The sequence below is a fragment of the Chiloscyllium punctatum genome, chromosome 3 (assembly GCF_047496795.1).
Source record: "Chiloscyllium punctatum isolate Juve2018m chromosome 3, sChiPun1.3, whole genome shotgun sequence".
Taxonomy (NCBI): domain Eukaryota; kingdom Metazoa; phylum Chordata; class Chondrichthyes; order Orectolobiformes; family Hemiscylliidae; genus Chiloscyllium; species Chiloscyllium punctatum.
This window is the reverse complement of record NC_092741.1, coordinates 22,204,011-22,229,348: the sequence shown is the minus strand read 5'-3', so window position 1 is coordinate 22,229,348 and position 25,338 is coordinate 22,204,011. Positions and strand designations below refer to the sequence as shown.

The 25,338-nt window shown below is 41.2% G+C and overlaps 1 protein-coding gene across 5 annotated transcripts in view; it reads left to right on the top strand.

Moving 5' to 3' along the window:
• Positions 1–25,338, top strand: part of LOC140456847 (CSC1-like protein 2) — a 211,279-nt gene that overhangs the window by 102,809 nt on the left and 83,132 nt on the right. For all 5 annotated transcript variants that reach the window (XM_072550786.1, XM_072550790.1, XM_072550789.1 and 2 more), the window contains one exon: positions 6,192–6,282. In XM_072550786.1, coding sequence (XP_072406887.1) covers positions 6,192–6,282 — 91 coding nt within the window. The remainder of the gene's footprint in view (positions 1–6,191; positions 6,283–25,338) is intronic.

Here is a 25,338-nt window from a genome sequence, read left to right as displayed (position 1 = left end):
CTTGGGGGCTCCTGAGTTATTACCGAATGATGCTGAACAGTTGACCACCATGGTATTAACCAAACATTTACAAGATCACCTTGTTCCAGTAGTTGTATCACAGTAAAAAAAAATCTTGATTTATTATTTTAAGTTGAATTTGGTCAAACAACGGAACAAACCAGACTGAAGAAACTCTGTTTTGGGATATGTGACCGCTAGTGCCATTTCAGAATGCTCCAGGGAGAAGTAAGATTTAAGAGAGAACAATTGTGGGAAAGGAGGATTACATTTGAGAGCAACATTTTAAAAAGTAATAGACAAGCATTGGAAAACGTGGAGTTGGAGGTCATAAATTGAAATGAGGAAACATAAGCTGAGAAAGTAAGTAGTGTTGACAAGCTGGTGTATTGGAGGTGTGAAACTGGGGAACGGTTGGGCAGGAGCAGTAAGGTTGAAAGAAAAATAATTGCAGAACCTATCGTCAATTAACTCTATTCCTATAATCTAATTTGGCCATACACCCATTATAATGTAGAAATTTCTGGTGACGAGGTTTATTTAAAATTCATAAAATCCACCTTGTATCACATACAGTGAAGCTTCTCACAAGGTGCACTTATTGCATGGTCAACCCTGGTATCGAAACAATGTTAATTGTTCTTAATCACCGATGTTCAGTTGGACTGTCCTGCAATTTAATGTGGTTATATAGCGATCTCTTAGATGCTGCTAATATTCAGCATTGGGAAAACCAACTACCCACAGCAATTGGTGGTATTTGCCCATAAACTTTGCTCGGAGTTTAGAGTTGGGCTTTTACTAGAAGGGGTTCAAGCAGCATTCCAGAAATAGCTGTAAATCAGGAATTAAGAGGGTGGGAGGAATTCAAAAATTACAATTACCAGGAAAGTAATACTGAATAAATTGTTGGAAATGTAAGAGGTCCTGAGATTTCATTCTCAGGTCTTAAAGTACCTAGTGAGATGTTGATGTTTTGATTTTAATTTTCCAAAACTCATTAGATTCAGGAAGGTTCCTTTTATTTTTGGAAAATAGCTAATTTTTTTTTAGATTAGATTACTTAGTGTGGAAACAGGCCCTTCGGCCCAACAAGTCCACACCGCCCCGCTGAAGCGCAACCCACCCATACCCCTACATCTACCCCTTACCGAACACTACGGGCAATTTAGCATGGCCAATTCACCTGACCTGCACATCTTTGGACTGTGGGAGGAAACCGGAGCACCCGGAGGAAACCCACGCAGACACGGGGAGAATGTGCAAACTCCACACAGTCAGTTGCCTGAGGCAGGTCTCTGGCGCTGTGAGGCAGCAGTGCTAACCACTGTGCCACTGTGCCGCCCCAATGTAACCTCTTTATTCAAAAAGAGGGGATGGAGGCAGAAAGCAGGACATTACAAGTCAGTTAGCTTAACATCTACCATAGAGAAAATGTTAAAGCTATTATTAAAGACATTATTACAGAGTACTTGGATATGAACAGAATGATCTGGAAGAGCTAAAATGGTTTTATCAGAGAAACTTTTTACTTTGTCAACTAACACCAATAAATTGTGCTGTAGATAAAGGGGAACCAGTGAATGTGTTGTACTTGGATGTCCAGAAGGCGTAGGAAATGGTGCCACATCAATGGTTATTGTGGAAAATAAAAACTCATGGTGTTAAGAGTAACATAATGGCATGGACAAAACATTGTCTGGCTCACAGGAAGCAGAAAGTAGCGTGAAACTGGTCTTTTTCAAGCTGACAGTATATTAAGTGGTGTGCTACAGGAGTCAATGCTAGGGCTTCAACACTTTTTTTTATCCAAATCACTTACGTAAATTGTAGGGAGTGAAGGTCTGATGACCCAAAATAGGAAAGTGAATTGAAAGAGGGCATGAGCCTACAAAGGACTAGAGAGAGGTTGAGTGGACAGAGGTCTGCCAAATGGACGTAGTGTGGGAAAGCATCAACTTGACCATTTTGGCAGAAATGTTTTTAAAAATTTTGTCGCAATGGAGAGATTGAGATGTCATGAGATCTAGATGTCAGTGACTGAATCGGAGAAAGTTAGCACGTGATAACAGCAAGTAATCAGGAAAACTAATAGGATGTTATGTTTATTGTATGGGATATTGAATGCAAGAATAGGACATTGTTTCAGATGTACGGGGCACTGGTGAGACCACAAGTATTACTCTACTTATGGAAGGGTGTTGATGCATTGGAAGCAGTTCTCAAGGTTATCTAGACTAATACGTGGAATGAATGGATTGCCTTGAGGGCAGGCTAGACAGACTAGGTCCATATCCTCTGTAGCATAGAAGAATCAGAGGTATCTTTAATTGAAACAAGATCCTGAGGGAATTTGACAGGATAGATGTTGCAAGAAAAATTCCTCTAGCTGGAGAATCTAGAACTAGGGTCATAAGTCATCCATTTAATACAGATGAGGATTTTAATTTTCCTTTCTAAAATTGAGTCTTTTTGGAAGCTCCTGTCTCAAAATGGCAGTGGATGCGGATTATTTAAATATTTTAAAGCAACAATCGGTCGATTATTGATTACTTAGGTTATCAGAAACATGCAGAAATATAGAGTTGAGGTTAAAACCATGATCTTATTGAGTAGGCTTGAAGGGCTGAGTGGCCTACCTTAGTTCCTTGTTTGTATGTTTATATCTAAACTGCATTAAAAAAAGTTTGAATCATTTCAGTGATGTTTTATTCAGCAAACTGTTTCAGAACAAAACAAAGTTCCATGAGTATCAGTTCTGCATTGCCCTTATTTCTGTTTCAAACCTTGCCAGTGCTTAACATTTCCAAACATTAATTGGGTAGTCATGGTCAGAGAAGCCACTCGTGTACTGATTTGAGGTATGGGAAGTGAAAATATTCTAGTGGAATTAAGATAGAGGAACGCAGGCCTGTAGTGGGTAATGAGTAGACTGAAATTTTATAAACTACGTGCTGAACAAACCACGGTTTAATGCAAATGTAGAAATGTCAAGTGTAGAAAGGTAGTTAGGATGATTGGGATTTTCTTGGATAGGTATAAACTAATTCCGATTGACAGAATTTGGAATGCAGAATTTCTGATTATTTTGTTGGTAGTCCCAACTGAACATCTGCCTTTTACTTCTCTACCTGTTGACGGTGATGATTTTCAAAGGTCCTTGGTTCTGAAAATTTTAACCCTTATCTAACCCCTCTCTCTTTCTTCCCTCACAAGTTGCACATGATGCCAGCTGATGAACTACTAGAGGTGGTGGTGATTGGCAACATGATTCCATGTTTAAAGTGGCATTGTCTTGTATGTCAGCAGGCCTGATGTGCTTGATATCTTAATAGGCCAGTGAAAGAGAACTGATATTTTCATTATACTCCAGCTGGATGTCAAGTCACTGGGCAATTAAGCCTTCACTGTGTATTTACTGTGCAAGACTGCTTTAGTGCTGAAATATAGCAGAACAAAGAAATGATAATGCAATTTTCATTTCAATCAAATCCACAAAGCACTTTGAGAAAAACTAATTATTTTTAAAATGCAATCACCATAGGCAAATAACGAGGCTGATTTCCACTCTGTGATGCCTACAAGTCACAAAGCAAATGACTGAAACTCTTTTTTGCATTATGACAGAGGCATGTTCGTCAGTGCATCAAGTGACCTATTCTTCTATGAATTGTCCCCATAAGATCTCATTTTGGTGATATTTGCAAGTCTCCGCCTTATTTTTGACATGTTAAGAACATTTTTGAAAAAGCAAAGTTTAGGAAATTCGTTATCACTTTACTGTCATGTTTTAGATTCTTTTGGTAAACTTTCTGAAAATTTGTTTTAATTGTACCATTATTTAACCATCTCAATCTAATGATTGTGCGTCAAAGTACTAGTAATATATTAACTTCCAAGTAAAACCAATTTAAAATTGAAAACCTCAACAAAAATTTTAAAGAAAAAGAATGGTTAAATTAACATTTGTACAGTTGAAGAGGTTGGCATATGTCATTGCCTCTATCATCTCCTACACCCCCATCTCCATTCTGTGGAATGTTACTCAGCTGTATGCATGTATCTTGTGTCCAGAGAAATAAGGAGATCTGCTCAGAACAGGGAAAGTAGTTCTGTCCATCACCATAAATCAAGCATTTGCTGCTTAGCAATTTGTTTTATTGGGTTTAGCCTGAAAGTGCTTTTTTTTTTTACTACTTGTCAGGCACGTGTCCCAGCATTTATTGCCCGTCCCTGGTTTACTTGAGAAGGTGGTGAGAGGCTGTCATCTTGAAGCACTGCGATCCATGTGTTGTAGGTAGACCCACAATGCTGTTAGAGAGGAGATTCCAGAATATTGACCCAGTGACATTGAAGGAATTTGAGGAAAACTTTGGGAATTATGGCAAAATCCGAATGGAAAAGGTAGTTTCTGTCTTGTATAGAGAGTTTGTCCAATTGGACATTTAAGTCGGGACCTCTTTCCCATTCTTGCCTCCCCAATCTTGGTTTCCTGTTAAATAGTGACTGAAGAGGACATGTGATCTCCTATATTACGGATATTGATGCCAATGATTAAATAATACATGCAGCACAAATCATCTGTTCAGTGTTGCTGGAAAAGCACAGCAGGTCAGGCAGCATCCGAGGAGCAGGAAAATTGCCGTTTCTGACATAAGCCCTTCCAAAACATCGATTCTCCTGCTCCTCCGATGCTGCCTTACCTGCTGTACTTTTCCAGCACCACACTCTCTACTCTGATCTCCAGCATTGGTAGTCCTCACTTTTTCCTCGCAAAAATATCTCCCAACCCCTAATTTGCTCCTAATATTTTACATACAAGCTCTATCCTTCATAGTTGAACTGACATAATCTGACCAGTTTAAAGGTATTTTAATGTGGAAACACTTCATCTTTTGTTAAATTTCAATGGGTATTAATGCTCAAGGTCTCCAGTACATGATTCTTGCACAGCTAGTAGCCACCTTAGTTGATTATGACACTAAGTGTATAGAATAAGTAGTACAGCATGGAAACAGGCCCTTTGGCCCACCATGTTTGTGCTGACCATGATGGCATTCTAAAATAATCCCAACTGTCTGTAAATGGGTATATATTTCTCTATACCCTGCATGTTTGTTTGTCTGCATGCCTCTTGAACATTGCTGTTGTATCTGCTTCTACCACCTTCCCTAGGAGTGCATTCCAGGGACCTACCACCCGCTGTGTTTAAAAAAACTTTTACATTTTTCCCCTCACTTTAAACCTTCACCTATTATTTGATATTTCCACACTGGAAATGAAAAACTCTCTCAATTTTATGTACATCTATCAGCTCGCCCCCCCCTCAGCCTTTGATGCTGTAGCAAAAATAATCCAAGTTTGTCCAATCTTGCCTTCATAGCTAATGCACTCTAATTCAGGCAACATGCTGGTAAATCTCTCTTGCTTCCTCTCCAAAGTCTCCACATCTTCCCCATAGTGCTGCAACCAAAACTGCACACAATGCTTCGAATGTGGCCAGACTAAATTCATATACAACTGCAAAATAACTTGCCAATTTTTATACTCATTGCCCTGGTCAATGAAGGCAAACGTGCCATATGTGCCTTTACCACCTTATCCACTTGTGTTGCTACTTTCAGGGAGCTATAGACTTGCATCCCAAGATCCCTCTATGTCAGTACACACAGGATCCTGCCATTTCCTGAATACATTTTCTTGCATTTGACCAACCAAAATGCATCAACTTACACTTGCTCCCCCGCTGACTTTTCAATCATCTGACCAGGCTCATTCCCCAGTACAAGGTCTAGTACAGCCCTCCCTTTGGGCTGTCTACATATTGTTTCCAGTTAGATCTGAAGGTTTTTTAAATATTTATTGAAGAATATAGGCATTGCCAAAGTGCACAAGTCTATATCTATTTGCTTGAGTTGGAAGCATGCCAGTTAACTACATTGAGACGGTAAGAGTTTAGTGGCAAAGTGAAGACAAATTACCTGAAGGATTGCTGCTCATGAATATTCTGTTTGATACAGTTTGAAATGCAGTCCTTTTTGAATGTCAGCGTTAAAGTAGAAAGATCAGCATCTTCGAGGCCTGCTGCACAGTACTTTTAATGGCACTTTTGTGTCAAGCTAATTAGCGTTAGTGATGTAATTGTGCTGGTCATGGCCTGTGTTAGAAGCATTTATTCTCCTCTTCTTCAGTGTGGCTTCAGCTCTGGATTCCGAAAACCATGACCGATACGAACGCCTGACGTCAGTGTCAAGCTCAGTTGATTATGATCAGCGAGACAATGTAAGTAGCTTTACTTTTTAGTTAGTGAAAGATTGACAGGAAATATGTACTGTCTGTTATTTGAACTGCAAAATTATTTTTCATTTTTAGTACCAACTTGCATTTGCATCGTATCTCTAACACAAAACATCCTAAGATGGTTCACCTAATTTAAATAGGTATGAGGTTAACTACTTGGCACAAATTTGTTTTTGTTTCAAAAGGGGAAGTGTGCACACAAGGCACATTTGAAACAGAAGGTGATAATACTTGACAACTATTTGCAAGGTCAATAATATTTGAAAGGAGTAGGGGAGTTCAAAACTAGAGGGCATATATTGAAGGTGAGAGGAGAAAGATTTAAAAAGGGCAGGAGGCAAATTTTTTTCTTTAGTTTGTGTGCAATGAGCTGCCAGAAGAAGTGATGAATGCAAGTACACTTAGGTTTAAAAGACATTAGGACAGGGACGTGAATAAGAGGTTTGGAGGAATATGGGCCAAGTGTTGGCAGATTGGACTAAATTAGCTTGGGTACACAGTTGGCATGGACTAGTTGAACCAAAGCATCTGTTTCAATAGTTCAGTGTGTCCGAGGGTCAGTTCGCTTTTTGCTTTCAAAAGATTCTCAGTTTTGAGTTAATTTTTTGATGTGTGGATAAAGGATACCTGTGGTGATTAATTGATATTTTTCAGTTTGTACTAGAACGAGTGTTTGTATTGGAGCTCCAAAGGGATCAATTTTAGAACTTGCTTTTCCTGATATGTCTTAATGATATTGATCTTGTTTTGCAGGAGACTATTCTGTGGATGGTACAAAGATTGGGACCACTGTAAACTGAGGAGGAAAGTGTAAAACTGTGTGAAAATGTATTGGCAAGCTATTGGAGAGGGTCGATAGTTGGCAGGTGATGTTAGTATGGAGAAGTGTGTGTTTTGGTAGAAAGGTCATGGAGAAACAATATAAGATGAAAAGTACCACCAAAGGGTGTAGGAGCAGAGGGGCCTGGGTGTATGAATGTATGTCATTAAAGGTGGCAGGGCAGGTAGAGCAACCAGTTAATAAAACATACAGTTAAAGCATGTATTGGTTATAATATGATTCCAGCCCCACTAGTTTAAATGATGCTACACGATTTTCTTTATTACATGGGATTGCATGAGAACAAAACTACCATGTTATAGCAGAACTGACTGTAATTCACAAAGCGCATTTGGCAAAACCTTAGCTTTTTTCACTCTTAAAGGCCTCCAACTTGGTTGACAATGGCCATGCTTCATATCTTCTCCAAAGGAGTGCAAGTGGTTTTGAAAAGCCAGTTGATACCTCTGTAATAAAATGAATAAAATTAAAACTTACAACCGAGGGAGAAACAATTGAAGCCACTGATGCAGTATACAGGTTTTTGCTGAGGCTCATTTAATGTACTTTTCCAAACAATGCCAATACAAAACTACTAATTAGGAACAATAATAGACTTGGCAAACTAGTGTCAACTGTTCTTTTTGCATTCATTATAATTCTAAAGTATTTAAATACAATTTGTTTTGCAAAGCACAATGGCAGTATGGTACTGGGTCATTGAATCTATTCATTCTGCAGGTCAAAGGCACAATATCAATTTGATGACAGAGCAGTTTTCACATCCTTTTTATAGGTCCTACCAAGGCCTCAAACGATAAGCCATTTCATGCTGATCAATCAAATGATTTTCACAAGAGTGCAAAGATTGGGCTGGTGACTTATTATGTAAATAGCTGAACAGTCATCATGATTTTATGATGTGCTATTTGGGGAGGAGATGAAATGGAACAGTAATTCTTAAATTGACTTGAAGTTTGTATTCTATATTTTGCTGCAATTTAAAATATTTTGACTGACTTGTTTTCCTTCCTTATTTCACTTCCCAAGCACCTCAAAGTGTCAGTCTCTGAATAGGATTGCAGTTATATGAATAGCAGCTACCCACATCCACTTGTCATGCAAGAGACTTTACTAAGAGGAAAACTATTTGAGCATTCATCCCATCATTCCATTTTAATATTATCAGGAGTCCTTTCTCTATCCTAGAAAACAACTGTAGTTCAACAACGGTAATTCAACTGCTGCCACTCTTTTTTTTTAAAATAAATTCAACAGTAAATACAGAAGGTTCAAAGTCTGATTTGAGTAGAATAAGAAATACAGTTGAGAACCAAGTTTCAGCTTTCTCTTAGGAAAATAGAATTTTACTTTGGGGCAACCAGTCAGTATAGCTGAAGTGCTTTTATTTGTGGCTTCTAAGCCCGGGCAATTTTGATTTTAAAAATATTTAAGTCATTGGAACTGAAATCTTAGGTAATCTATTATGAAAGTTTCCTGCCAGTGGACTCAAAGCAGCTATTTTAAAAAGTCTCTGCCGACTAAGGAAAAGAAGTTAAGAGGATGAACAATGAAAAGTGTCTTATATTTTAGGATTTGCTTTTCAAAAATAGAGGCAAATCAATGTGGGTCAGTTCTGTGAAGTTTTTTTTAAAAGCAGATCAGAAAGTCATCTGCGACAATGATTGAAGTGCATCAATTCAAAGAGTGTGCAACCACAACCAAGGACCCAGATGCATTTTGTCATAAAGTCACCAGTACAAACGATGTATCCAGGTCCCAGGCTGCAGTTGCGCACACTGTTTGGATATATGCACTGTTCCCGATGACTTTCTGACCTGCTCAAAACAAAACTTCTCAGAACTGACCCACATTGATTTGCCTCCATTTTGAAAACCAAATCCCAAAATAAGACTCCTTTCATTGCACATTTATATAGCACCTTTCTTTAACACCAGACGTCCCAAAGTGCTTTCCAACCACTGAAATTTTAGAAATATATTTGCTCTTGTAATGTAGTAAATTCAGCAACTAATTGGTGTTTGCGGAAGCTTGCTGTATACCAATCTGGTAATGACCTGATGATCTATTTCATAATGCAGATTGAAGGATAAACAGTAGCCAAAGCACTAGGAATATTGCTGCTCCTCTTTGAAATAATGCAGTTGGATCTTTTATTTCCCCCTGAGGGGGCAGATTGGACCATATTTTAATATCCCATCCAGAGGGCTGCATCTTGAACAACACTCTTTCAGCACTGTGCTCAAGTGGTTGGAGTGGCAGAAATATCTGCTAAGTCCGTGATTGTTCTCTTCCTAAATCTTTCTTTTTTTTTCAAGATGTGGAGGTCCTGATGTTTTACTGGGGTGGACAAAGTCAGATGTCACTTCACTTGACAAAGGAGCAGTGGTCCGAAAGCTTGTGATTTCAGATAAACCTGTTGAACTATAACCTAGTGTCATGTGACTTATGACTTATGACTTTGTCTCCAAGGTGATATAACTCTACTGTATTCAAGATGCTATGAAGGGCTATTTCAGTTTTTTGTCCCATAGACCTCAATGAATCCCTCTTTGCTCATTCTGAAGTTCCTGAGCATGACCCCAAACCTTGTAATTCTGGTGAGAGTGCTACCTGCTAAGCTATGGTTAATGCTTAATTTCTCCTATTTTCTTGACTCCTACAGATGGAACACAGTTCTATGTAAAATAACATGATTCCAGATTCGCGTCCACTCTATTTTCATCATTCTGAGGGTGTGGACATCACTGGCTGTGCCAACATTTATTGCCTATCCCAAGTTGCCCCAGACTAGTGATTAGTTGACACCTTAATCACTGAACTCCATGCATTCTAGGAAAACCCACAACCCTGTTGGGGAAGGAGTTCCAGGATTTTGACCCATTGACATTGAAGGAATGACCTTTATGTTTCCAAGTCAAAGTGAGTGTCTTGAAGGAAAACCTGCAGGAATTGATGTTTTCATGTATCTGCTGTACTTGTCCTTCTAAATAATAGTGAATGTGGATTTGGGAGGAGTCTGGGGGAGTTACTGCAGTGCATCTCGTAGATGGTCCACACTCCTGTTGGCTCCATGGTGTTGGAGTTGCACTCATTCAGGCAAGTGGGAGGTGTTCCATGACACTTCCTGACTCATGCCTTGTAGATGGTGGGCAGGCTTTGAGGAGTCAGGAGATGAGTTACTCAGCAAGATTCCTAGCCTCTGATCTGCTGTTGTATTTATGACAAGTCCAGTTCAGTTTCTGATCAAAGGTAACCCTGCGATATTGATAGTGGAGGATTTATTGAATGTCATTACCATCATTGTCAAGGGGCAATGGGTAGATTCCCTTTCATTTGAACCAAGGTTGAGATCAGGAGTGGAGTTTTTCTATATGTGAGGCAGTGATTGTCAGGATAACAGCAAATGACAGCAGTTACAACTTGGTCAATATTCATATGTATCCTTTCGTCCTGTCCATTTAGGGTTTAGTGCTTAGCAGTTAGAAAAAAAGGTTTCCTGTCCATTTAGGGTTTAGTGCTTAGCAGTTAGAAAAAAAGGTTTCCTCATTCCTGAAGAAGGGCTCATGCCCAAAACATCAATTCTCCTGCTCCTTGGATGCTGCCTGACCTGCACTTTTCCAGCAACACTTTTTCGGCCCTGGTACAATCCAGCCTCAGCTAAACACAATGTGATTTTTAGCAGCCCTAAAAGTAGACAGTTAATTCTGTAAGATCAGGGATTGAACTTTCAACCTTTCCTGTCCCAAATCCTAACTGCTCAGTACCATAAAGTGTAAATTGCAATTATCCACTCATTGCAAATGCTCATGAACAAATAAATTCTCCATGAACTGTCTGATCTCCTTTTAAAGGATTTCTGTTTGCAGAGTTGCTTTGTCAGCTGTATGTACCTGTGTTGCTGGACTGCTGCTCATACTGCTTAATGTTGTTCAATGTAACATGTTTCAAACATAATCTGATCATGTAAATTAAAGATCAGAGTTAATCTACACATTAGTCATTCATCATTGAGGCTTTTGAATAACAATGTCATTGGCATAGCCTTTGAAGGGGTTGTTTAAGGTGCTGGAGATCAGAGTCAAAAGTGTGGTACTGGAAAAGCACAGGGGTCAGGCAGCATCAGAGGAGCAGGAGAGTTGATAGTTCGGGCGTAAGCCCTTAATCAGGAATGTAAGGGGGCTGAGAGAGAAATGTGGAGGTGAGGCTGGGTGGAAGGTAGCAGGGCAGATGTTAGATGGGTGCAAGTTGGAGATACTTGTGATTGGTCAGTGGGGAGGGTGGAGCAGATAGGTGGGAAGGAAGATGGACAAGTGGGAGAGGTCGAGAAGATAGTGCCAAGTTGGATCTGGGATAAGGTGGGGGAGGGTGATTTTGGAAATTATTGAGGTCAACATTGACTATGTGTGGTTGAAGGTTCCCAAGGCAGAAGATGAGGCTTTCTTCCTCCAGACTTTGGGTGGCTTGGATTTGGCTGGATGTGACCCAGGGCTTGCTTATCCTTGGTGGAGTGGGAGGGGGAGATGAATTGATCAGCCACAGGGCAGTGGGGTTATTGGGTGCGTGTATCCCAGAGTTGTTCCCTGAAACACTCCGAGTTGGCATTCTGTCTTCCCAATGTAGAAGAGACTACATTGAGAGCAACAGACACAGTAAGTGAGGTGGGTGGATGTGCAGGAAAATCTCTGAATGTGAAAAGGGCCTTTGGAGCCTTGGTCAGAGTTGGGGGGGAGGGGGGGGTGTTTTACACCTCTGTGTGGCAGCAAGGGAGGGTGCTGAATTGGGGGAGAGGGGTAGACCTAACGAGGTAGTCATGGAAGGAATGGTCTCTGGAATACAGATAGGGAGGGAAAGATATCTTTCGGGGTCTGATTGTAGGTGGAAGAAATAGTGGCGGATATGCACTCTATCTGGATATTAATGGGATGGATGGGGATGGGGGAGTTCTATCCTTGTTACAGTTGGAGGGGTGGGGTTCAAAGGTGGAGCATGGGAAGTGGAAGAGATGCGCTGGCGGACGTTGATCGTGTGGGAGGGGAAATTGTTGTCCTGAAACTAGAAAGCAATCTGGAATGTCTTGGAGTGGAATTCCTCCTCCTCGGAGCAAATATGGCAGAGGCAGAGGCATTGGGAGTAAGGGACAGTGTTTTTTTACAGGAGGCGGGGTGGGAGGTAGTCTAGTCCAGTGGGGTTGTGGTCAAGGGGGTATTGGGGGAGGTGTCTGAGAGTTGGCACCTGGCTTCAGCAATGTTGAGTTATTGTGCCAAACTACCACCCTCCACCCCAGCTGCTGGTTTAATGGTGAGGTTGGGGTTGGAGTGGGGGGATGCATGTTGAGAGTGAGGGGTTGGAGAGGGATGGACAGGTTGAGGCAGTCAAAGTCACAGCAGCAATTGGAGATGAAGAAGTTGAGGGTGGTTGAGACCAGGGTGGAGTGTCCAAGAAAATAGAATATGTTTGAGGTGGGAGAAGGGGTCCTTGGAGAGTGTAAGTGGGAGTCACAATTGGGGCAGCATGGTGGCTCAGTGGTTAGCACTGCTGCCTCGTCGTTCCAAGGACCTGAGTTTGATTCCAACCTTGGGTGACTGTGTCTGTATGGAGTTTGCATGTTCTCCCCATGTCTGCGTAGGTTTCCTCTGGGTGCTCCAGTTTCCTCCCACAATCCAAAGACATCCAGGTTAGGTGAATTGGCTATGCTGAATTGCCCCTTAGTGTTCCGGGATGTGTAGGTTAGGTGCATTAGTCAGAGGTAAATGTCAAGTAAGCGGGTAGGGAAATGCGTTTGGGTGAGGTCAGTGTGGACGTGTTGGGCCGAAGTGCCTTTTTCCACACTATAGGGATTCTATGAAAAATTAAGTGTGGAGGCGGTGGAAGAAAAATTTGTCTCAGTACGTACGAAATTCGTTGACCCGGGAGCGTAGTGCGATGGTGAGACCTCTACTGAGGACTGATCATTCATGCTCAGTGATAGGAGGTCTGGGGGGGATGGTAAAAACTTGACAGGGCAGGGGTCTGGTGTAGAGCTGGAGTGGGCGTGGTCATGTAATCATTGGTAACCTCACCAGAGGAAGTGATGTAAAGAGAAGTGCTAATTGAGACTAGCTGCATGGGCTTTGCACGTTGCCCACAACCTGCAGTTTGGATAATTCCCGGTATGGATTGCAGGATCTAATATGCTATACTAATTAGCAGATTGTATCTTCCATTCTTACTCCTACAGGATATACAGCCTTTAATTTAAAACTGACACCAGTTTTGCTACGTGCACTTTAAACTCAAACAGCAGGATATAACATGATGAGGTGGGGATGTTGGTGGTGGTCAGGTGTCTCTTGCTGAGATTTCACTTGCCTAAGGATTTTATACATTAATTTTTGTGTCTGAAAAGTGTATATAAAAGAAACCATTTGCCCAGCTTTGTTTATCCTTTCCAAAAAAAAGACACATATAGTGCCCATTTTTTACATTTTCATGGAATGTAAAGTGTCACAGCATCAGTTGCCCATTCTAGTTGACTTTCAGTTGGTGGTGAGCTGCTTTCTTGAACCTCTAGTGAACAATGAAGGTGAAGAATCGGTATCATTCCTCGATTGTATTAAACTATTTGAGACTTGTTGGGTCTTTCCTCACCCAAGCAAGTTCAGAGTGTTCTATGCCATTCCTCATTATGCCATGTAGATGATGGACAGGCTTTGGCGTCTTGGGAGATGTTACTTATTTCAGAAGTTCCAGCCCTTCTAATTTGCCATTGTAGGCACTGTGTGGAAATGACAGGTCCAGTGCTGTTTCTGGTTAATGACAAGCCCCCATGGGATGTTGATAGTGGGAGATTGTAACCAGTGCCATTGGATGGCAAGGGTAATTATTTTGAAGCTAAACCAGCAAAAAACATGTGAGATATTGCAACTATCTTCATTGAATTTTATCTACACTAATGGGACCATTTGTAAATTTTGTTTAATTCCTTTCGTAGATCCTTGGCTGATTCCTCCCAATTTCCCCATTCCCTGACCATTTTCCAAAGTTTGAACCAAAGCCAAGATTTAGAATACTATGAGATCTAGCACCATCACCATAGAGACAGTTCAATACTTCTCTTTTCCTCTCTGTATGTTTCCCCTAAGGTCCTGCTGCTTCAACCAATTCCTCATCCAGATCCAGGGTTACCTATTAAATGTTCAGTCAAATTATTTTCATGAGGCACTTCATTTTGAAATCCTTAAATCAAACACAGTTTGCATCATTTTCACTCACTTAGGATTTTGATTTCTGTGAATAGTCTGGAGCAGTTTGGAAAGGATTCTTCCCTTTTTGATATCCATTCTGCATTAATATCCATATGTATGCAGTTGTCTGTTTTGCTGTTGTAAATATTGTGTAATTACTAAATCAAAGTCTATTAGAGGTTTCTTCGCCCACAGCGCACAGGAACTGGATAGAGGTTAGAAGGATGCTTGCATAGTTTCTGGAAGCAAAGAACATCTGGGTTTAATCTAAATGCTTGTGGCATATCAAACCAAGGGTTTTCACTTTTTAATTATCCAACTTGTAATGCTATCGTAATTCTCTGTAGCACTCCATCATATTCATAGAAAAAGTTTATTTCCCTGTTAACTGAGCATTTTGATGGAGACATATAACACAGCCTTTATACCCATGGTCAGCTTATCAAAAAACTAACAAATGATTTCTCCTCATCACCCCAACCAACTTTTATTTTCCTATTAGCCTTTTGAATACCTTTTTCTCTTCAGTATTTGTCCCATCCATGTTTAAAGCTGCCGATTTTCTTCTTGATATGTACTACTTGTCAATTTTTATGGAATCTAACCAAGCCAAAGCTTGCCATGTGATCCTTTTTTATTTAAATTTGATCAGCGATGTGTGTCACAATGACTAGGCCAGCATTTGTTGCTTATCTGTAATTGCACAGACAGCAGTTGAGAATCAACCCCATTGCTGTGGGTCTGGAGTTATTTGTAGGTTAGACCAGGTATGAATGGTGGAATTTCCTTCCCTAAAGGCTTAGTAAACCAGGTTGGGTTTTACAGCAATTGACAATGATTTAGATGGTTGTTGGACTAGCTTTTTGTTCCAGGATTTAATTGAATCATCCGAAGTGGGATTTGAGTTAGTGTCTACACAACGCTCACCTAGCATCTAAATTGCTTATCCAGTTACGTTATCGTTGCACCACCCATGTATTGTCTTGTTGCTGATGTGATGACCAGACCTAAAGCTGCACTTACCATCTTCCTGTTTCTTTTATTCCTATTATTTCCTGCACGGTGAACTCTTGGCTTCAGTTGCATGTCCATCGTCAGCTGTGGGGTAAATGCTGGGAACTTCTCCACAAGAAGAGGAAGATAGTTTTTGTATAGTCAATTATTATATTGTGTAATAAAGCACCACTTGTTTTAGAAATCTTCATGATTGGCATGACTAAAGATCATGGGACTTGAGTCAATTTGTAACGAGCTCCTTCATTGTATAGGCTAATAAAATAAACAGCAATGCCTGAGAATTTCCTGTGTAATAAATCGTGGAATGCAGTAAGAAATTCATCCTGACTTTCAAAGGTTAGTTTCTACACCTCATTACTGACGCAGTGCAGTACAGATCTCAGAAGTAGTAAAAGGCTAGATGTAAAATGCACAATCTCCTTTTGTTCATCACCTAGGGTTCCAGTGATTAGGTAAGATTCTAGAGAAGAATAAGCTGATTGCGGATAACTTTGTGAAGGGTAGGTCGTGCCTCTCAAACCTTATTGAGTTCTTTGAGATGGTAACCAAACAGGTGGATGAGGGTAAAGCAGTTGATGTGGAGTATATGGATTCCAGTAAGGTGTTTGATAAGGTTCCCCATGGTAGGCATGGAATTGAGGGTAATTTAGTGGTTTGGATCAGAAATTGGCTAGCTGAAAGAAGATATAGGGTGTGGTTGATAGGAAATGTAACTGAACTTCAGGATGAACTAGTGGTGCACTGCAAGGGTCTGTTTTGGGCCACTGCTGTTGGTCATTTTTATAAATGACCTGGATGAGGGCATAGAAGGATGGGTTAGTAAATTGGCAGATGATACTAAAGTCTGTGGAGTTCTGGATAGCGCTGAAGGATGCGGCAGGTTACAGAGGGACAGATAAGCTGTAGAGCTCTGCTGAGAGGTGGCAAATGGAGTTTAATGTGAAAGAATGTGAGGTGATTCACATTGGAAGGAGCAACAGGAATACAGAGTACTGGGCTGATGGTAAGATTCTTGGTGGTGTAGATGAGCAGAGAGATCCATATCCATGTATGTAGATCCCTGAAAGTTGCCACCAAGGTTGATAGGGTTGTTAAGAAGGCATAAAGTGTGTTAGCTTTTATTGGTAGAGGGATTGAGTTTGAGAACAGACGTCATGCTGCAGCTGTACAAAACTCTGGTGTTGTCTGGTATAGTCTGGTCACTGCCTTATAGGAACGATGTGGAAGTTTTGGAAAGGGTGCAGAGGAGACTTACTAGGATGTTGCCTGGTATGGATGGAAGGCCTTATGAGAAAAGAGGTAAAAAGGCTGAGGTACTTGAGGCTGTTTTCATTCGAGAGAAGGTTGAGAGGTGACTTTATATTTCGAATATCAGAGGGTTAGACAGTGAGAACCTTTTTCCTCCGATGGTGATGGCTAGCATGAGGGGACATAGCTTTAAATTGAGGGTTGATAGATATAGGACAGATGTTAGAGGTAGTTTCTTTACTCAGTAGTAGGGGCGTGGAACAGACTGCCTGCAACAGTAGTAGACTTGCTACCTTGAAGGGCATTTAAATAGTCATTGGATAAAACATATGGATGAAATGGAATAGTGTAGGATAGATGGGCTTCAGATTGGTTCCACAGGTCGGCACAACATTCTGGGCCGATGGGCCTGTACTGCACTGTTATATTCTATAACAATAGTTGTTGACTATTCAGAGCAATTACACTCTTAGTCTAAAATAGACCCAGACATGAAGTGAAGAAACATTCCAGTGTTAGAGAACTTTGGGAACCATAAGTCCATCAGCTTTTGCAAAGCTTTCTGTACCTAATGCATGTTATGTCTCAAATGCCTCATTCTTTCCAAAACTCTTTTTTTTTCCCTAAAATTATTTTTATTTAAATAAACCAATTCCAAATGTGCTTACTGTCTCCACGGTGCCCAATCCCAGATTGATTATTCATTGTAGTAATGGCTAGATTTTGTTACATTGGGTCATCAGTGTGTGGACTTACCCTTGCCCTTCAGTTCAATTTCTTCCCTTCGTAAATACCTTGTACATTCTAGAAATATTATAAGATTGAAAAACACAGAAGAATGACAATGGAAATTGTTACCTGAAGTCAAATCAGAACCCTAAAGACAAAGAGTAGAAAAGCATTTTTAAAAGGTTAAACTTTTAAAAATTGATTTCACTGCCGGAGGGATGAGACACCATTGTTTAAATTGTTCAGTCTCTTAGAGGTTATTAGTAATTTCAGAAGCATAAACATCCATCAAAAAGATGCTGGCACAGTTAAGTACCTGCTAGCCTGATGACAAGCTGATATTTTTGCAAGACTAGCAACCGTAAGTTCTCAGTTGCAATTTAACTGCTATCTCCTCTTTAGAATAAACTAAAGTATTTTATCTTGACATCAAATTCCATTCAAGTCTTACCTTGTCTGGAATATTTGAACCATTTTTAGATTTGAATTTTTTTCCTTCCGCGTTTAGCTGAGTGCTCCAGTCAAGGTGGCACAGCTTGTCATGATTGTTGAAGTCTGTCTTGTGCAAAAATACCATTAACCATAACTAAATTTATGTTCACAAACAAAAACCAATTGTTGGAAAAGCTCTGCAGGTCTGGCAGCATCTGTTCAGAGAAATCAAAGTTAATGTTTTGGGTCAAGTAATCCTTATAATTTACCCAAGTTGACCTTGGTGAATTTGGGTTAGGTTGGCCATCCGAATGGGATGCCTGCCAATCAAGTGGGATAAATCCTCCAGGTTGGGCAGAAAGTCAGGGGAAATGGCTTTCTCCTCCTGCACTGCCACTGGCCCTGAACGAGAGGCAGCCAAGATGTTGGAGTGGCCTTCCAAGGCTGGGGGTGTTGGAGGGGGACGTGTGAGAGGGAAGGACGGGATTGTAGAGATGTAAACCGGAGATTGAAGAGAGCCAGCTGCACGTTCTTCCCTTTCTGCTCTTCCCTCTTTTCCCCCCCCAAAAAAGCCATCCATGAAGCAGATTGGGAGAGGAGAAAATCTCCCACTGAGAGGCAAACTGCCTCTCACCCTGTGTTCTGTATGAACTCTGCTAAAGGTCACTGTTAATTAGTAGCAACTCATGATCCAGCCCACCTGCATCTTTCCCTGGTGATCAAGGGAATGGCATACTGGTAATGTCACTGGGCTGCTAATCTAAATCTCCACAGGCTATAATGTTCGAGGGGCAGAAGTTTAAAGATCCCCAGACCAGATGGCAAGATTTGAACCCAACAGGTTTGAATTAGCAAAACTGATGTCATGACAACCATGAAGCCATCATCAATTGTTGGAAAAATCTACATGGTTCACTCATGTATTCATTTAGGGAATGAAATCTGCTGTCCTTGCCTGGTCTCCTCATCATGTGACTCCAGACCCACAAATCTGGTTGATTCTTAACTAATCTCTGAATTAGCCAAGCAGAGCATTCAACCCCAGGGCAGTTAGGAATGAGCAATAAGATACTGGTCTTGCTGACCATATCATGAACAAAAATGCTTTCTAAAATGTGAACTTGGGACCTTGATGGTCTAACTGAGTTTCTTAACCAAAAAGGGCTAAAACCTTGGCATTTTTTAATGGTCCCTTTCATTGCTTACGTATGTGTTTAAATTGTTGATATTGCTTTGAAATTTTCTGTCTTAAATTCATATTTATTATTGTCAGACCGTACTGCTGTGAAATTTGCTCACTGATCCCATGAGGGATAGAAAAGTTGAAATGTGGACCCTGTTTTAGGAAGTTTGGACAACATTTCACCTCTTCTTTTGAAGAGTTTCAAAGTTCATGTAACTGCTTGTAATCAGCTCCCTCAGAATAGATAACTTGTGTTTATTTAGTTCCTGACCATCTCTTAAAACATGTACAAATAATTTAGATTGTTATGGTTTTTTTGAAAGACCTCAAAATCCCAAAGCACTTTACAGTCAAGGAAGTATTTTTCAAGTGTTAACATTGTAAATGTCAAACGTGACAGTTAATTTATGCTCTCGAGTATCACAATATGTCCAAATCCAGGTACAGCATGAGCCCATAACCTTCTGACTGTGACAGGATTGCCCCCAAGAAATGCAGTGAAAATTGCAATCATGTAGACAAATACATCCGATGTTTTAGGTACAATATCCTGTAGTATAGAGATAAATAGCCCGTTCATTTGTTCAACAGTTTTTCAGGTAGTATCACTTCTCCATCAGCATACACTTCAATCAGCGAAGCTTCACAGGGGCCCTGCTTTTCATTCCTGAACCAAGGAACAGACCTTTTTAATGTTCATTGCTCCTTTAGCACTGTACTAGGAAGACAACCTGGATAAAATACTCGGGCCCTGGAGTGGAACTCAAACTTACAATGTTCTGATTTTCCAGAAGAATCCTACTAACTGAGCTAAACCAACTCCTATTTGGGATTTTTGTGGCACATTTCAACTTTTGGGCAGTGTTGTTGCCTTGTAACCAGATTGTCATGCAACTTAATAGATAACAATCTTAGTAAAATAACTGGTTTCTTTTGGCACATTTAGTGCTATCTTGCGGCTTGCTTTGGTCACGCCAAAGAAGTGTAAGAAATGAATAAGCAAATGCCAATCGAGCCTAACAGAGAATCTTTGCTTCTACAGCTCAACAAGAGTTACAAAAACAAAACCCTGATAGAAAGCATGAAATCAGTTAACCAGTAGTTGTCATTTAGAGAGCATTTGCCCATGCTCAGGGTACTGATGCTTGGATATACTTAATGCCTTTCATAACCACCAGATGCCTTTGAGTGCTTTATGGCCAATGGATTGCTTTTGAAGGGCTGCCATGCATTCCTTGGGAGGACTAACAAAGCAGGGGAGTAAATGTTTAATGGTAGGGCCTCTGGCACCTGTCTGTGTGGAATTTGCGCGTTCTCCTTGTATCTGCGTGGGTTTTTTCCTGGTGCTCCGGTTTCCTCCCACAATCCAAAGCTGTGCAGGTCAGGTGAATTGGTCATGCTAAATTGCCCATGGTGTTAGGTGCATTAGTTGGGTAAATTTAGGGTAGGGCTGAAAGTGTTGCTGGAAAAGCGCAGCAGGTCAGGCTGCATCCAAGGAGCAGGAGAATCGACATTTCGGGCATGAGCCCTTCAGGAATGAGGAAAGTGTGTCCAGCAGGCTAAGATGAAAGGTAGGGAGGAGGGACTTGGGGGAGGGGGGTTGGAAATGTGATAGGTGGAAGGAGGTCAAGGTGAGGGTGATAGGTTGGGATGGGGGTGGAGAGGTCAGGAAGAAGATTGCAGGTTAGGAAGACAGTGCTGACTTCGAGGGATTTGACTGAGACAAGGTGGGAGGAGGGGAAATGAGGAAACTGGAGAAATCTGAGTTCATCCCTTGTGGTTGGAGGGTTCCTAGGCGGAAGATGAGGCGCTCTTCATCCAGCCGTCGTGTTGCTATGGTCTGGCGATGGAGAAGTCCAAGGACCTGCATGTCCTTGGTGGAGTGGGAGGGGGAGTTGAAGTGTTGAGCCACAGGGTGGTTGGGTTGGTTGGTCCGGGTGTCCCAGAGGTGTTCTCTGAAACGTTCGGCAAGTAGGCGGTCTGTCTCCCCAATGTATAGGAGGCCACTTCGGGTGCAGCGGATGCAGTAAATGATGTGTTTGGAGATGCAGGTGAATTTGTGGCGGATATGGAAGGATCCCTTGGGGCCTTGGAAGGAAGTAAGGAGGGAGGTGTTGGGCACAAGTTTTGCATTTCTTGCAGTTGCAGGGGAAGGAGGCAGGAGTGGAGGTTTGGTTGGTAGGGGGTGTGGACCTGACGAGGGAGTCATGGAGGGAGTGGTCTTTTTGGAACGCTGATAGGGGAGGGAAATATATCCCTGCTGGTGGGGACAGTTTGGAGGTGGTGGAAATGACGACTGATGTATATGGAGGTTTGTCGGGTGGTAGGTGAGGACCAGTGGGGTTCTGTCCTGGTGGCGATTGGAGGGGCGGGGCTCAAGGGCGGAGGAGTGGGAAGTGGAGGAGATGCGATGGAGGGCATCGTCAATCACGTCTGGGGGGAAAATTGCGGTCTTTGAAGAAGGAGGCCATCTGGGTTGTACAGTATTGGAACTGGTCCTCCTGGGAGCAGATGCGGCGGAGACAAAGGAATTGGGAATATGGGATGACGTTTTAGGGTAGGGTAGGGGAATGGGTCTGGGTGGGTTACTCTTTGGAGGGTCACTTTGGACTTGTTAGACTGAAGGGCCTGTTTCCATACTGTAGGGAATCTAATCTAATCTAAATACAGATGATGAGAGAGACTTTGATTTGTATATCTGTAGATCCTGAATGCAGTAGGAAAGGTAGGTAAGAAAACATGAGTTATCTGCCTTTTAGTAGAGGCATTGAATATAAGAACCAGGAAGTTATGATGCAGCTCTACATAACATTAGTTAGGCCACAGCTAGAGTACTGTGTCCACTTCTGGTTGTCATACGTTTGAATGGTCATTATTGCTCGAGAGAGGGTACAAAGAGATTCCTCAGAATGTTGCCTGGGCTGGAGGGAAATAGCTATGAAGAGAGATTGGATGGGGCAGGAAATCTGTTTTGAGGTGTTCTGAGCATAGACAAGGTGGGAGGGGAGAAACCTTCTCCCTTTAGAGAGGTAAGTAACCAGTGGTATAGTATTAAGTTAATGAGTGTGAGCTTTTGAGGGGATTTAAGGAAATTAATTTTAGCCCAGAGAATTGTGGGTATGTGGAACTCCAGATTAGTGATGCTGGAAAAGCACAGCAAGTCAGGCAGCATCAGAGGAGCAGGAAAATCGACGTTTCGGGCAAAAGCCGAAGTTCAGGAAGGGCTGAGTCTGATCTCCAGTATCTGCAGTCCTCACTTTCGCCGGTATGTGGAACTCTGACTAAAGGGAATGACTTGGATAAACACTGCAAACACATTAAAATGTGGGTCAAGTACTGGAAAATTGAATTAGAATAGATGTTTGACCAGCATGGATAGGATGGGCTCAAGGGCTTTCTGTGCTGTAAAGATTCTGACTGTATGACTCCAGTGTAGTGCTACAGAAAATGTATCAGCCAGTTTTATACATCAGAGATGGCTCTTCTGTTTTTCTCAAAATAGTACCATGGCATCCACTTGTGAAGGCAGATGGAACCTTTGTTTTAACATCTCATCCAAAAGAATTCTGATAATGCAGCACACCAACATGGCACTGTAGTGTCAGGCTTGATTTATTTTTGTACACAAGCCCTGGTCTGGAAATTGGATCCAGAATTTTCGTAAGACAAGAATGCTGCCAGCTGATCTGTGGTTGATATCACACTTGGACCAATAAGAGCTTGCAGAAGACAGAGTCATAATTCGTGTCACACAACCGTCCCTGATTTCACCTTTTATGTATGCACATGTTCCCTTAGTGCACACTTGTGCTCTGTTACTGACACCGACACTTCAAGCCTAAGATGGAGCTGGTATTATATGCCCTCTGCTGGATGTGTGATGGTATAAAACCCTGGATTTCCTTTTGAGGGCCATCTTGTTGAGACTATCCAGATGTATTTTGTTTCTAGTATTGATGTGCAGCTGTGATCTTAATTGAAGCTATGTACTGAATGTCTTTTATCCCAACGCTGAGTGTGAGATAGGACGAAGGCATCGATCACTTGAATTAGCCAAGTTTTGTTTTAAAATTGACTAGTCTGAAATTCATCTAATAGCTTCTTTTGATGTTTCTGGTTCTAGTGACTAATGACTAAGTGCATTACTTCTGGGTAGCTGCAGCTTTACATATCTTAGTGTACCTTTCCCTGTATCAGTATACAGTGAAATCTGATGTTTGGCATTCAGTGTCCTGGCAGAGTTTTTAATGGGAGAGGGGATGTGGAGAGAAATTAAATTTTAAAAAATGTATAGTTTTTTTCATCTGACGCTCATTCCTCCCTGCTCTACCTCAACAGTTGAGGAAAATTGAAGAAATTGTAAACAGATTTTGCTATTGGTAACAACTGAGGAGTGGGTTAATTTTGCCTTGTCAAATAATGAAATGGAGGAGAAACTAAACAGAGCAAGTATATGTGTTTCTTTAAAATTATAATTATCATGTTTGATGAGCAGAGATGTGGTGGATTAAGTTGTGGGCTCCTAATTGAAAGGACTCAGCAAGAAGATTACATCAAAAGAATGATGCAAAACTGCAGCCTTCCTTTAGCCGTGTACTTCAATATTATCATCCAATTGAGCCAGCTTTATGTAGCAGTGCGTTAACTGGGATAATCAACCTATGTACGGTATTAGCTACAGATTTAATCAGTTGTATACATTCGCTGAGCCATCATGGAAGTAAACGTTAACACAGCCTGCATGTTCCCAAGTCACTGGAAGGTATTATGTTATAGCTTAAAGGTCAAAATATATATTTGATAAGCTGCACAATTAGTGATTGTGCCTCAAGATCAAATCACCATCTAGATTTCTTGAGAATTTCTTGATTTCTGATATTATGCGGAGGAGCTGGTGTTGGACGGGAGTGGACAAAGTTAAAAATCACACAACATCAGGTTATAGTCCAACAGGTTTATTTGGAAGCACTAGCTTTCAGGGTGATTTTTAAACTACATCTGCTATAAGCATACTTTTTCAATGTAACTAGTTAAAGCTCACGCACTATATCAGCAGCTGACTACTGTGCCCTTGCAGTAAACTGTGAAGTCTATTTTAGACTACTTAGTGTGGAAACAGGCCCTTCGGCCCAACAAGTCCACACCGACCCCCCTACACCTAAACTGGCAATTTCACATGGCCAATTCACTTAAACTGCACATCTTCGGACTGTGGGAGGAAACCTACGCAGACACTGGGAGGATGCGCAAGCTCCACACAGACAGTTGCCCAAGGTGAAATTGAACCCGCGTCCCTGGCGCTGTGAGGCTGCAGTGCTAACCACTGAGCCATCGTGCCTACCCATAAAGTTCTTCTCTTTAATTTCAATTTTTTTTTTACTACCAGTTCCAATGACAGTGCACCTTGACATTCACGAATCCCCAGCAGCCTTTATTTCCCTTTAAATTCTGTCACTAATGAAATTTGCTTCAAATGCACATTTGGGTTTGGTGCCATGTTGTCTTGTGTCTCCTTGCTGTATCTCAAAATACTGCACATTAGATATATTACTTTTGACGCAATCTGTTTACAATCTCTTCAATTTTCTTCAACTCTGGAGGTGGAGCAGGGAGGAATTAAAGTCAGATGAGGAAAAACTACGCTTTTTCTCAAATTTAATTTCTCTCCACATCCCCCCCTCCCATTTAAAAAACCTGCAAGATTACCAAATGCCAAAAATCACTGTATCCTGATACAGGGGAAGGTACTCGAACAGACACCTGCAAAACTGCAGCTATCAGAAGTAATCCACTTAGCCATCAGTCACTTTGAAGTATCTACTATTGTTATGAAGGTAAACATTACAGTTTGTTTTTTGTCAAGATTGCAGCAGAAGCAATCTGTTGAGTGTTTTAATGTGTTTCTCATTTTGAATGAGAGCACAATGTTTATTGAGCATGTTACTGTATCCATTTTTTTCAACCAAAGTTTGCACCTTGGATCTTACCTAACAGCTTGTTCAAACACTTCAAAATGAATTAAGTTGTTTTTCCTGATGTTTTTAATTGACAATCAGTGAATTCTAATATACCACAGTATAACAATAGCTATTGAGTCATTTATCAGGTGTAACTGTGTTTATTGTATGATTTTACTCTGGTCAGTTTGCTAGAACAATAATATACTGCTTGAACTGCGGTTTGACATGGGTTCACAACAGTATTCTCATTTACTTGAGTTCATGATCTCAGAGATATCTCCATGGGCAGTCACTGTGAAGATTGTGCTTCCTCACAGGGTTAGGACAGAGCTGTGCGCCCCTGTCAGCTGTTCAGTATCAGCACTGGTAAGTGTGGTGGTCAGTTGTGACTGCTTGCTGCTA